This window comes from Chanodichthys erythropterus, chromosome 15, assembly GCF_024489055.1.
Source record: "Chanodichthys erythropterus isolate Z2021 chromosome 15, ASM2448905v1, whole genome shotgun sequence".
NCBI classification, from domain to species: Eukaryota; Metazoa; Chordata; class Actinopteri; order Cypriniformes; family Xenocyprididae; genus Chanodichthys; species Chanodichthys erythropterus.
This window is the reverse complement of record NC_090235.1, coordinates 12,125,842-12,141,316: the sequence shown is the minus strand read 5'-3', so window position 1 is coordinate 12,141,316 and position 15,475 is coordinate 12,125,842. Positions and strand designations below refer to the sequence as shown.

At 32.5% G+C, this 15,475-nt stretch overlaps 1 protein-coding gene across 3 annotated transcripts in view; it reads left to right on the top strand.

Annotated features, from left to right (window-relative positions):
* Positions 1 to 13,623, top strand: part of LOC137037951 (solute carrier family 45 member 4) — a 60,625-nt gene extending 47,002 nt beyond the window's left edge. For all 3 annotated transcript variants that reach the window (XM_067412395.1, XM_067412396.1, XM_067412397.1), the window contains 5 exons: positions 2,966 to 3,145; positions 5,267 to 6,348; positions 7,753 to 7,852; positions 7,927 to 8,138; positions 9,668 to 13,623. In XM_067412395.1, the coding sequence (XP_067268496.1) occupies positions 2,966 to 3,145; positions 5,267 to 6,348; positions 7,753 to 7,852; positions 7,927 to 8,138; positions 9,668 to 10,036 (1,943 nt within the window). In that variant the 3' untranslated portion in view covers positions 10,037 to 13,623. The remainder of the gene's footprint in view (positions 1 to 2,965; positions 3,146 to 5,266; positions 6,349 to 7,752; positions 7,853 to 7,926; positions 8,139 to 9,667) is intronic.
* The last annotated feature ends 1,852 nt before the right edge of the window (positions 13,624 to 15,475 follow it).

Here is a 15,475-nt window from a genome sequence, read left to right as displayed (position 1 = left end):
AATGTATTTTTATTTTATTTTATTTTATTTATTTATTTATTTTTTGTTTGTTTGTGCACCACCATCCTAGTATGTTGTGGATCTCACCAAGGCATTGCTATTTTATTTTATTTTATTTTATTTTATTTTTTTCATTTTATATATAACAATGTTTAAAATAATACTAGAAAGAAATGTATTAGAAAGATTTATTTATTTTTTTTAAATGTATTTTTATTTTATTTTATTTATTTATTTTTTGTTTGTGCACCACCATCCTAGTATGTTGTGGATCTCACCAAGGCATTGCTATTTTATTTTATTTTATTTTATTTTATTTTATTTTATTTTATTTTATTTTATTTTATTTTATTTTATTTTATTTTATTTTATTTTATTTTATTTTATTTTATTTTATTTTATTTTATTTTATATATAACAATGTTTAAAATAATACTAGAAAGAAATGTATTAGAAAGATTTTTTTTTTTTTAATGTATTTTTATTTTATTTTATTTTTATTTATTTATTTATTTTTTGTTTGTTTGTGCACCACCATCCTAGTATGTTGTGGATGTCACCAAGGCATTGCTATTTTATTTTATTTTATTTTATTTTATTTTATTTTATTTTATTTTATTTTATTTTATTTTATTTTATTTTATTTTATTTTATTTTATTTTATTTTATTCATTTTATTCATTTTATATATAACAATTATTATTATTAAAATAATACTAGAAAATAAATGTATTAGAAAGATTTTTTATTTTATTTTAAATTGTATTTTTATTTATTTTTTTATTTTTCATTCCATTTGTATTTATTTTTTTATTTTTCATTCCATTTCATATATAACAATGTTTAAAATAATATTAGAAAGAAATGCATTAGAAATATATTTTATTTTATTTTGTTGCTAGAATGTTGCTAAGAGGTTTCTATGGTGGTTTTTTTTTAGTGCATTTCTAGCTGTTGCTAGGCTGTTCTGGATGGTTGCTAGGGGATTCTTTATTACTAGCCCAAATCAAAAGTCTTCAATGTAAGTCTGGATTTTTTTCTTTTTTCTGTTTTTTAATCCAAAATTGAGCACAGCACGTCTCTCTGCAATGAAGAATTATTCATGAAAGAAATTCATTCTGCAGAATAAACGGTGTGGGACGAGTGACTCACTAAAGTTTCATACTTTAGGTTAAGGTTTATTCAGATCACTGTGAGCAGCAGCAAACACCAATAATTACAGAAATAAAGCACTAAGTGACCCCGTGACCCCAGGCTGTAGCGGCACACATGCTCTATTGTAACTCTGGAAAAGCTCTAAAATAAGCAGAACAATCAATATATGTCTGTGTGTTTTCTCACGCACACACACATGTAACATGGTGCATGTTGTGACAATGTGCCGGATCAAGGTCAGGACACAGAGGTCTGAACCGGGATGTTTGTGTTCCCAGAGGGCTGTGTGTGTGTCAGCGTACATGAAAGTGTGTGTGTGAAATATTGATGAACTGTAAAAGTGCACGTACAATCTGCTGAAAGTGTAATTGTAGGTAGCCATCATTCAAAATATTCACTGCTTTGTGTGTATGTGTGTGTGTGTGTGTGCTCTGTAACTAATTATTTTCAACTATCACCAGATCAGTTTCTTTGTTTGTGATATGACTTTCGACCTTTGACCTATGAAGATGTCATTTATGCGTGACTATGGATTATGAAAGAAACATTCATAAAATGGGTACTTTTAAAACCTATTTTAATGCATTTTTGTCAAAATAATCTGATAATTCTCTATTAATTTTTATTTATACATTATATGTATTTTTTTAATCCAAAATACATTAAGGACATAAATACAACTGCTGGAAATGGGTTGTTATTTAATTCATTTATATAATGCATGTTTACCGTGTTGACGTTCACCAATATGATTCAGAAGCTGGTGTTTCTTGCTGCTTTGTTTGTTTGTTTTTAGCCAAAAAGTCAATAAAAAAATGTAAAACTAGGTTTGAATATAATAGACACCATATGACTTTATAAATGAAAGTTATTGGTCCATGTAGGTTTAAATCGTTGGTAATTTGATAATGTTTTCAACTATTATTTAACACATTTAAATACATTAATAATAGTGATATTTTAGTATTATTTATGCATTATTATAATATTTCTTAATATTTTATAAAATATTACAATGTTAGTATTTCTTTTTTCAATTTTCATTTTAATTTTAGTTTTAGTTATTTTGTTATGTGCTTTTGTCGAATATATTTTTGTTTAAATATTTCTATATAGCTTTAATTAATTTTTGTCAGTTTTATTTCTAGTCATTTGAGTACTTTAACTTTCAACTTTTCCAGCTTTTAACTGAGCTTTTTTCACCCTGTAGTCAATAATTGTATCCCTTAAAACTCACTTTTTGATCACCAAAATGGCATATTTAAATGTTTTTTTCCTTGAAAAATGTCTTCATGCCTTAAATAGCTTGAATGTAACTCTACACCCTTGACTCATTTAGTATACGCGGTTATATGAATATGCACATTAGCCCCGCCTCTACTCACTTCAGAGATCTACTCGTCGACGTGATTGGTTACAAGGTAGTTTGTGACGTCAAAAACACTTTTTGACACTTTTCTTTTTTTCACTGCAGTTTTAAGGAGAAATTCCTCAGCAATGGTGTTGGACTCATGAATTTGCACATGGTTTGTCTTAAAGCAGATTAAAAACAACACATAGAGATATAAACAACATTAAAAACTTGATTTTCACCACAGGGGGACTTTAAGTTCATCAATGACTTTTTTTTTCCAGCTTCATTTCAGTTTTCCGCAAACTATTTTTAGGTTTAGTTTTAGTTAACCATAGCAACACTGATCCTGTAGATTTTTCCCTCCAAATTAACCAGGAAATTGTGTAAAACTCTCGAATGTCAGATGATCCGTCTCCTAATACGTAACATAAAGCTGTTTCTGTGTGTGTCTCTCAGGTCTTGCTCTAGGAGACGTGCCCAATAACCAGCCGATAGGAATAGTGATGACTGTTTTGGGGGTGGTGGTGCTGGATTTCTGCGCGGATGCGACGGAGGGCCCCATACGAGCGTATCTGCTGGACGTTGCCGACACCGAGGAGCAGGACATGGCCCTCAACATCCACGCTTTCTCTGCAGGTACAACACACAGAAACTCCTCATACATCACTACTTGTGTCATGAGTCTGGCTGCATATTCACAGCGCAGATAAACTCCTCTCGTGTTTAATATTGTCTCGCTGTTATTCATTCAAGTGACATCTTCAATCTCAAGGTATTTTAAGATATTACAACCATATTTGTCTTGTTTTCCAGTACGAATATCTAAACATTCTTAAGTCAAGATACAATTACTTGAGAAGGACTATTACTGAAGATATTAAGCCTTGTTTTTTAAAAATATGTATGAACATTTTATACAGAACACCTAAGGGGACATGGTGATGGAAAAAATATGCGATGGGAGGAAAAATTGTATTTCAATGCTTTTACGTTCTCTTGCCAAACTTTTGCATTCGCTCGCAAAACTTTTGTGGAGGAATAAATATATTTCAGTGCATTTGTGAGCGAACGCAAAGTTTCTCGGGGAACACAAACATTTTGCAGGCAAACACAAAAGCATCGAAGTGTAATTTTTCCCTCCCATCCTTCCCATGTTTTTTCCATCACCATGTCCTCTCAGGGGCTCCTTAAGTTTATGCTTAAAGCAAGAACAAATATCTGCAAAACAATAATCTGATTTTTTTTTTTTTTTTTTCTTGTTTTAAGCATTAACTCCCTTAATTTTGATACAATTTTTAGAAAACACAACTTAATAATTAATTTTTCTTCTCAACTTTATGTATCTTGGTTTATAGATTTTTATTATTATTATTATTTTTAGATATTTTTAGGTACTTATTTCCTTTTTTTGTCTTGTTTTTTATTATAGAGATCTAAAAAAAAAAAAAATCAAGATACACTTACTTTTTTCCCTCAAAGTGTCAAAATTGAGTCAGAAAAATAAACTTAAGATCATTTTTCTGTCCCCACTGACAGATATTTTTAAGCAAAAACTAATTCAATTTTGATACATTTTTTTCAAATAAAAATATGAAAATAATAAGAAATTTGATAAAAATATAAAATACATTTTTGTCAATGACTTCACAAATAATTTTCCTTCTCAAGTAAATGTATCTTGATTTAAGAACGTTTAGATATTTTTTTAATTTTTTGCAGAAAGCTGCTTTTTCAAAACACCGTTTTCAACTAAAAACGTAAAACTTTTTATGCGTTTTGGCGTTTTGATCATTTTATTGTCATTTTATGTAATTTTTTTTATTTATTGTCAATCACCATGAAACAATCATAAAACTAGTACATACAACTTAAGCACTATATATAGCTTTGAAAAAAGAATATATTTAAAATATATAAATAATATTTATTGCTGTATTTATTTTAATAAAAAGTTGACTTTTAATTAAAAGATAAGCTGATAATTAAATCATAAAAATGTAAAAGTAAAATTAATTAATTAAAAATAAAAGCAAATAAAATCCACTTAAGAAAAGATGAAAAATTGTTGTAGTAGTAATAATAATAACAATAATAATAATAATATTTTTCTGACCCCAGATATTTTTTGCTTGTTTTAAGCATAAACTAATTTAATTTTGATACTTTTTTTTTTCAAATAAAAATATGAAAATAATAAGAAATTTGATAAAAATATAAAATACATTTTTGTCAATGACTTCACAAATAATTTTCCTTCTCAAGTAAATGTATCTTGATTTAAGAACGTTTAGATATTTATGTAATTTTTTGCAGAAAGCTGCATTTTCAAAACACCGTTTTCAACTAAAAACGCAAAACTTTTTATGCGTTTTGGCCGTTCATTTACACGACAACAGTGTTTTGGGGGCCTGAAAATGCAAACTTTGAAAACGGGTTTCAAAGTGCAAGTTTTTGAAAACAATACCATCATCATCTCCATGTAAACTACAAAAATGCAAATTTGTGGAAACACTGATGTCATGCGCATTATGTGTTCAGTTTATAGGCGCGTGTGTTTCTTTACAAAGTGACATCGCCATCTACTGGCGTGGCAGCAGAATACAGTGTTTTTAGTCGTTCTTGCGGATCCGTGTGAACGAGGATCGTTTTGACAACGTTGTTGTCTATACGCGAAAAAAACAAAGGGAAAAACATTTCCGTTTTTTGTACATCGTTGTCATGTAAACGTTTCCTAAACTGTGCGTGTGTGTGTTTCAGGGCTCGGTGGAGCAGTGGGTTACGCTCTGGGCGGTCTTGACTGGACGCACACCTTCTTGGGTCGAACCTTCAAGTCTCAAGAGCAAATCCTGTTCCTGTTCGCTGCGGTTCTGTTCACGATCTCCGTGGCTCTGCACCTGTTCAGTATCGAGGAGCAGCAGTTCAGTCCGCAGCAAGACCGTCTGGACGAGGAGGCGGAAACTGAATCCAGCGTTAAAATCGCGCCGCACCATCCCCAGCTGGACATGATCCACGAAGACGAGCCCTACGACTATTACGACACGGACAGGCGATCGGAGCGCGAGCTGGATATGGACTTCCTGGACGTGGACATCGTTCGCAGTAAAAGCGACTCCGTTCTGGCTATGGCCGACGCCACGCTGGACCACCTAGACCACGATATGCTGTTCCTGCGCGAAATCGAGCCGTCCATCTTTCAAGATCGCATCTCTTCCTATCACGGGTCGCCGCCGCGCCGCAGCAGCAGCGCAGGGAGTCAGGAGTTGCTGCGCGGACGGTTCAGTCGCTTATCAGCGTTTATGCAGCAGATGGAAAGCGAGGGAGAAGAAGCTCTGCTTAACAATCAGCTCAACGAATCCAAAGCGCCCAACGGACATCCGACGGACCTCAACGGCCACGGACCGCCCGGTTTGAAGCCCTCCAGCAACAGCGCGTCCATGCGCCGCAGACGCCACACTTTCTACCGACAGTCGTCCTGCACCTTCTCCTACTACGGCCGGGTCGGATCCCACCGCTACCGTTACCGGCGCGCCAACGCGGCGTTCCTCATCAAGTCGTCCCGCAGCATGAACGACATCTACGAGATTGAAAAGCGGCAGAAGCAGAGGAACGGGCAGAGAGCGAGGCATCAGAGCGGGAACACCAACTCCAGCGGAGACACGGAGAGCGAGGAGGGCGAGGCCGAGACCACCGTACGACTGCTCTGGATGTCCATGCTGAAGATGCCCAAAGAGCTGCTCAGACTGTGCGTGTGTCACCTGGTCACATGGTTCTCCATCATCGCAGAGGCCGTGTTTTACACCGACTTCATGGGACAGGTCATCTACGAGGGCGACCCTACGGTGAGATCCTGTGTTTTCATTTGAGGAATAGTTAACCATAAAATGATCATTTTATTGTCATTTTATGTACATTTTTTTTTTATTTATTGTCAAGAACCATGAAAGAATCATAAAACTAGTACATACAACTTAAGCACTATATATAGCTTTGAAAAAAGAAAATATTTAAAATATATAAATAATATTTATTGCTGTATTTATTTTAATAAAAAGTTGACTTTTAATTAAAAGACACGCTGATAATTAAATCATAAAAATGTAAAAGTAAAATTAATTAATTAAAAATAAGAAAAGATGAAAAATTGTTGTAATAATAATAATAATAATAATAATGATAATTAATATTATTACAAATATTTCATCTTCTTTTATTGTGTTTATAATAAATCATAATAAAATATTTATTGATGTATTTTAAGAAAAGCTGAATTTTAGCTCAAAATTATAAAATCTGATCATTAAAATATAAAATTAAAATAAATTCATTAAAAATAAAAACAAATACAAAAATTAAATATGTGTCACAACAACAATAAAAATTATAATAATAATAATAATTATTATTATTATTTATTTGTGTGATTTTGTTTATAATAATTATAATATTTATGTATTTATTTTAAAAAGTTGATTTTTAATTAAAAGAAAATGTGATAATTAAATTATAAACATAAAAGTAGAATTAATTAATTGAAATTAAAAACAAATAAAATCCACTTAAGAAAAGATGAAAAAATTGTAATAATAATAATAATAATAATTATTATTATTATTATTATTATTACAAAATTTCATATTTTATTGTTTATAATAATAATCATAATACAGTTATATTTATTGATGTATTTATTTTAATAAGCTGTCGTTTAATTTAAAACTGATAATTAAATCGTAAAAATATCAAATTAAAATTAATTAAAAATAAAAGCAAAATAAACATTAAAAGAAGAATATTTGTAATAATAATAATAATAATAATAATTATTATTATTATTATTTATTGGTATGATTGTGTTCATCATAGTAATAAAATATTTATTGATGTATTTATTTTAATGAAAAGCTTTACATTTTTAATTTAAAGAAATCTGATAATTAAATCATAAAAAATCTATAATTAAAATTAATTGATTAAAATAAAAACAAATAAAAAACACTTAATAAAAAAGATGGAATATTTGTTTACATGTTTTGGTCATGTGACCATTAACCGTCACCTGAGAAGCATGAACAGGCAAATGTTTTTTAAATTATTTAAATATTAACTGACAGTGAAGATACGACATGGTTCAAGTCCTTTCAATTTCAGTTTTTAGAGAGCTAAAAAAGAGAGAGGGAAGTTGTGTAGTATCTCTGACATCAATTGGAAAGGTTACCTGAATATAATGTCTGTGTTCCCTGTAGGCCCCGCTGAACTCCACGGCCCTTCATAACTACCACAGAGGGGTTCAGATGGGCTGCTGGGGGCTGGTGATTTACGCCACCACCGCTGCCATCTGCTCAGGTGCGTATCCTGAAACTAGATCTGCGGCCGTCTGATCAGATCAAGTCTAATTCTTCATTTCTTTTGTGACGCAGCTTTACTGCAGAAGTACCTGGATAACTTTGACCTCAGCATAAAGGTCATCTACATCCTGGGCACTCTGTGCTTCGCGGTCGGTACGGCCGTCATGGCCATCTTCCCAAACGTCTACGTCTCCATGGTGATGATCAGCAGCATGGGAATCATCTCCATGAGCATCTCGTACTGTCCGTACGCTCTGCTGGGCCAGTATCACGACATTAAAGAGGTCAGAGTCGCCCGCGCTCTCACATTCATCTCTCTGAGACTCTAATCCTGCCGTATTAAAGCTAATCCCGTCGCTTGACCTAATCTTTGTCCTGACCGCCGTGACCAGTGTTGAGGGTGACACTTTTACAGGTAACGGGCATTACGTGTCATCAGATTACTTTCTGGGTGTAACGAGTCTCTAACTTGACTACAGTGTTCAGTAGCATGATGACAATTTAGCTATTTAAAAACAAATGAACTTTGCCTGTAATCAGTAGTGGTATAACATATAATTAATATATTTTATATATTTAAAATTACATAATATTCTAATATTTAATATTCTAGAAATTTTATAAATTATGTCCTGCACATGAGCAAACTGAATAGGTAGTGCTGTAAATTCTGATTCATTAAAAAAAATTATATATATAATATATATATAATATATATTTATTTTATTTTAAATTATTATTTATTTATTTTATTTTATTAAATAAAAACATTTGATCAAACATTTAAATGTTTATTTAAAATATAGAAGTATTCAATCTGCTACAAATTAAAATTGCAATCTCTATAATTAAAAAAAAAAAAAAAAAAAAAAGATCTGTCCAGCATGCAAAGCAAACTGAATAGGTAATGCTTAAAATTAAATTTTATTTTATTTTTAATAAATAAATATTTTTTATCAAATATTTCAATGTATATTTAAAATGTATAAATATGAAATCTGCTAGAAATTGAAATTTCAATCTCTATAATTTTTTTACAAAGTCTGTCCAGCAAGCAAATTGAATAGTTAATGCTGCTGATTGTGTTTTGTTTTATTATTATTTTTAAAAAATAAAAACATTTTTATAAAATATTTAAATCTATATTTAAAATATATAAATATTTAATCAGCTAGAAATTCAAATTGCAGTTGCAAAAATCTGTGTCTTGTTATCATAAACAAATAGAAATATCGTGGCTATTAATTCACTGGTCACAAGGTCTAGGAATTTTCCATTTCAATATGCATAAATTAAAGGAATTACAACAAATGCTACCATGATGGATGCATTTGATTCTACTCCACAGGTTATTTAAAATGTATCATTAGTTATTGGATTTTCTCTAAATCACAGCCTTCTTAGAGCAGCTCATGCAATGCAAGTTTTACTGGTGAATCTAAAGGTGCAAATTCTCTGATATCTGTTGTATTCTCCTCCTGAATCATTATTTAGCTAAATAAACCACTTTCAGAAGTTATTCGTTCAAAACCACTATTTTTATTAAACAATGTCCTAGTGGAGAACATTATGATTACCAAAAGCTGCCCAGTGTGAGATTGTTTTAGTTTTTAATGCCCTCTGAACAGATTTCTGTCAGCTAAGCTGCCCAGTGCAATATCAGTCTTATGAATAAATGTTATATTGCTTTAGTTTTTAATGCTGTCTGAGAGTTCTTGAACTGATCTCTGTCAGTGAAACACACACAGCTGCAGGACAGAGAGCAGAATCACGGGACGTTGAGATGTGACTGATGTGTTTTTGCTGTTTGCAGTACGTCCAGCACAGTCCCGGGAACTCCAAGCGAGGCTTTGGCATCGACTGCGCCATCCTGTCATGCCAAGTGTACATCTCTCAGATCCTGGTGGCGTCGGCGCTGGGCGCGGTGGTGGACGCGGTGGGCAGCGTGCGGGTCATTCCCATGGTGGCCTCCGGCGGCTCCTTCCTGGGCTTCCTGGCGTCCTGCTTCCTCGTCATCTACCCGGGGTCCAGCGGACAGGGCGACGGGTCGAAGGGCGAGCAGACGAAGGCGCTGACGTCATCTAGTAACAATGGCGTCACAGAGAAGCCCAGCTTCCTCAAGCTCACTCGCAAAGGTGCCGCAACTACAACCTGCAAAGTGGAGTGCGAATCCACACTGTGAATGTGATCAACGGCTAACATTCCCGACGGATGGGCATCAGCTGGAGCAGCTCGCCCGGGTGGGCGGTGTTTTTGTTCGTTTGACTGTATTTGGCCTCATGTTGCGGGTCTCAGGGCTGCATCTCAGGGCCACCAGGGGGCGACTCTGGGCTGAACTCTTCAGAGAGAGCGAGAGGGTCTCTCTCGCTCTTCACCACATGCACTTCCCTTGCACATTTTCATTCTAAGCTCATCCTAAACAAATCTAATGTAAAGAATCGTTAATAGAAGTTCATCGCTCAAAAACTTATTTTCCTATTTTTGTAACTGATGTCATAGAGGAGGACATTACGATTACCAAAAGTTGCCCAGTGCAATAATAAGAGTTGTTTCATTATAATGGCTTTATTTTAGTCGTGTTATGCAGGTGAAAGGGTGAATCTCACGAATAAATGCCATATATTCATATCTCGAGAAAAATACCAGAAATTCTAATTGCATTTGCATAAAAAAATGAAGGCAATTTTGAGAAACGTTAACATTTTTCATTGTAACTTTTACTATTTTCATAATAATCCATTGCTGAAAAGTGAAATTATAGAAAACTTAAAATTACAGATATTTCAGAAGTGTTTTTTTTTTTTTTGCTTGTTGCTTTTAAAAGCAAAAAGCTAAATATCAGCTTAAAGCTGAAGTTCCAGTTGTTTATGGCCACAAATTAACAATTCGTTCCCTCGTTTTACTAAATCGAGCGTACAATATAAAAATCTGTTCTCTTGTTTTACTAAATTGCGCGCACAATATAAAAATTATTTATCTTGTTTTATTAAATCATGTGCACAAAATAAAAATTAGTTATCTCGTTTTACTAAATTGTGCGCAGAATATAAAAATTTGTTATGTCATTTTACTAAATCATGTGCATGATATAAAAATTAGTTCACTCGTTTTAATATTGTGCGCACAATATAATAATTCATTACCTCGATTTAGTAAATCTTGGCCATGTTGTACTAATTCGTTTCACTTGTTTTGATTTAACTAAAACAAGGGAACAAATTATTACAACATGGCCATGATTTACTAAATTTAGTATTATCACGTATTAGTAAGTCATTGGAACGAATTGTTAATTTGTGGCATTGATATACAGATTTTTTCCCACATGTAATGTGTGGCGCTCTGCACGTTACAGTTGTAGAGAAATGTTTAATGTCATGAAAATAATTCCCAAATAAGAAATGTGTCTTTTTCTTCATGCAAAAGGTAATTTCTTCTGATTTTGAGGTGAAAAATGACATTTCTTGTCCGTTTTCATGAGATTCACCCAACTGAAGGTGACTTGGGTCATGAGGGCGTCAGTGCCTCTTTTCATTGACGTACTGAAGTGCTTTAATATATTCTGTGCGAAGCTGCTGAGGTCAATGAGTGCGAGAAGTGAGTCTCCCTCATAGTTTTCTCCGTTCATGTGTTTCCTAAGACGGCATAAGCAATGCTGAGGACGAATAATAATCTCAATGCTGCATCAGAGTTTTCACTCATATACCAAACCAAGAAAAGCATGACGCTTCTTACACTGACAGACTTCCAATTTGCAATGTCTTTATAGTGATTTTCTTCCATTGCATTTGTGATTTTGACGGCACTTTTTGGTTTATATCCTGAGTTTTTCTCCCTCTGAAAGAGAGGAATCGGGTTGTTCACACTCGCACTAGCGGTCTGTTTACATTAGTGTTTGGTGGCAAGATGCGAAGCTGCTTCGTTCGCTCTCGTCTATAGGAATGGACTCATCTCCGCCATCTCGGCTCCTTCGTGGCTCTTTTTCGGGCCTCAGCTGCACTCGACGGTTTTACTGACACTGAGAATGATTGTGCCAGACTATGATTGACTGAGTTTTATATTTCACTCCAAGTGGATTTTTCGGACCTTGTGATGTGTGTGATGAAGGTCTGGTGACTTCTGTTTCTGATGTGAGCATCACTGTAAGCTGGATGTGATGAAGTCTTTACTGGACACAATTCTACTTCCTGTCTAGATGGTTTACCAGGCCAGTGAAAAGGACATTTTGTTGAGGCACATTTAAGAGTATTAAAATCTTATGATAAGCTATATATATATATATATATATATATATATATATATATATATATATATATATATATATATAATAATTTTTTTCTGGAATGTTTATTGATATAAAACCAAACTTGAACAAGAAAAACCATCAAGTTTCTGACAAATCAAACAGCGTTGCAATAGCTGCACCAGCCTCGGTCAGTGTTGGCATTAACAGCGGTGAATCACTGGGGTTTGGTACACGAAAACACTTTTCATTTGAATACTTGAAGTGCAATCTTGGTTGTGTTTGGATATTTTGGGATGCGTTGGACTCTTCCAGACCTCAAAGCAAAGACTGGAGAATGTCGGGATTGTAAAGGACTCTCGGAGAGCGCTTCTGACTCCGTCAGGGATTGAAGTTTCCAGTATTGAATGTAACGTTTGTTTGTTTTTTTAGGGCAAGAAGATTCAACGTTGCACCAAACTTGCACATACAGAGTTTTAAAAGAAGAATGAATCACTATCTTGCAATAGAAAAACCTAAACTGTGGTTATTTATTTTTTGAGCGCTTTATCCTTAAATATTTAAAGATATTATAAGTACAGAGAAAAATATATTTACAGCTTGTGCAAAAGTGTGAGATGGGAAATATGAGAGAGAGAGAGAGGTGTATGTAAACATGTCTATTTTTGCATGATTGTATGAACACCATGTGCATGTTTGTGCACGGAAGTGTGTGTGTGTGTGTGTGTGTGTGTGTGTGTGTGTGTGTGTGTGTGTGTGTGTGTGTGTGTGTGTGTGTGTGTGTGTGTGTGTGTGTGTGTGTGTGTGTGTGTGTGTGTTTCACATCTCACTCTTTTATAGGATGGATTTCATGTCCACATCACCTTTTACCCTAAAATTGAAAAAACAAAACATTTGATTTGCATAAAGAAAATATAATATTCCCATTAAAATAATGAGAATGAGAATTTGAGTGTGCAAATTTGTTTACTTTTTCATAATGCAAAATATAATTCCCTATTTCTTTCTTTAGATTTTGGGGTGAAATGTTTTGTGATCTTGAGATTGACTCTATATAATCATCTTTAGTTTACAAATCACATTTCACTTTAGCAAAAGGTCATAAAGCAACAAAACAAAAAACAAAAAAAAACAGAAAACGACGTAGTCTTTCTCTTTCTGTGTTTTAGTTGGAGATGTCTTCTCCTCACTGTCACATGGAGTGTGTTTCACATCCGGGACGATCGTGGCATGTTTTTCTGTATGAAAACCAGACGGATGTCATTTCAGCATATAATATGTATGACGGGAGAGAAACTCGCTGCAGTGTACTATATGCCTTTCATTTAAAAGATATGTGTATATATAGTTTCTTTTACTTCTGTACAAAAGCTCATTATTTTTTATTAGTTTTATTTTCTATGAGGACTGTATATAAATCCTGTACATATGCCTGCAAATGTAGACGAACTGAAAAACACTGTATTGAATGCACCTTTAAAGAACTTAAACCAAATACGACAGTCTGACATTTGTGTTTTTTTTATTCTTCACACTTGTATTTCACACTTATATAATACACAAGTGTGTCTTTGTAATCTAAATCTTGTCTAATCAATCTGTTTCCCCTCACATTCTTTTTCAGCCAATGTTGAATTGTTGGTTGATGTTAATCAATATTAAAATACCAAAATTGTGCATTTTGATTGCTTTAGTGACTTTAGTGACTAGTTATGCAAAGCATTTTTGCCCAAAACAGGTTCCTGCCATTAACATAAATGTGTTATTAATCTCGATTATCTGGAATTTATATTTATATATATGTGTGTGTGTGTGTGTGTGTGTGTGTGTGTGTGCCACTTAAAATAAAATGTTAACAAATAAGACTTTATAAAAAATTAAACTTCAGCTAGTTTCCAAGGAAACATTTTTCATTTACTTTAACTTGATGTGCTTGAATAGGTCAACTAATGACAAAACGCACAACAAAATTAAACTTTAACAAAATTTCAAATGAAAAACCAAGTAAAAACTAAATGGTGGTATTAAACTCAATGGTAGTAAATGAACACTGCGTTGATCTCAGAGAATGTGATGATTTGTTAACAAATTGCGCCCTCTAATGTCAAATAGCTGTACTGCTCTGGCTGTTTAAATATGCCATTACTTGCCCAGTTTTGGTGCACTGTCCATTTAAACATATAAACATATTGATAGAGTTTGCATTAATGTTATTTGATCATGATCTGCTTTCATTATTTCTTCATACTGATCATCATAAACTGATTTGCTCTTTGTCAGCATCCATATGAAGCTCCCGGATCATGATTAAATGAGGAGATCTGACATTACTGGATCCACATCACCCTCAACACAGACAGCACACCATCCTTTATCTTCATAACAGTCTCATAAACGAGTTTCCTGCGGTCATGTAGATCATGATGAGCTCTGTGACGATCATTAAACGCTTAACTTTGAGCCCAAGGTGCTTCTAGGAAGAGAGGAAATTATGCTTTATGAACAACTGCTAATTAGAGGTTATGAAGGTTTATTTAGAATTACTGACAATAAATAGCCATAAATATACACTTGAAGACTGTATAACAAATTACTGTGACAGTACTATAGTGTTTATTGACAACCATTATGTGAGATGCTGGTATACTATGGTATATAATACTCCAAGAATATTAGGCTTTAAAAGAAAAAAAAAAAAAAAAGAAAAAACTTACAGATATATAATAACTATAAAACTGAAATTTCACTTTTTAATTCTTTATGTGTATATATATATATATATATATATATATATATATATATATATATATATATATAATATATAATATATAATATATATATATATATATATATATATATATATATATAATATATATATATATATATATATATATATATATATATATATATATATATATATATATTAATGTTTAATGAATAATATTAATATATTATTTAACATTAATCCCACTCATTTAAAAACTTCATTTTATATATATATATATATATATATATATATATATATATATATAATGATGTGAATTTTTAAGTGATGTAAATATCTTGTGGGTCATTGACGAATAAGGTTTTTAAAAGTGTAAAAAAAAACCATAATGGAGATATAATTAATTTTGAAGTTTTATTACGTGCTAAGAAAGAGATTATGTGGTTTTTATAATTAATTAACTGCTTTTGTCATTTTTTACAAGATAAACAAAATTTGCCACCAAAAAAGTCATTCGGTTTAACCAAAATTTCGGTTTTACCGAATGACACGTTTGGTTATACCGAATGACGATATTTTCAAACAATGCTAACAGGATGATATCTAGCTAGCTAGCAAAAGGACAATCAAATATTTAGTGCAAGTTTTTAAAA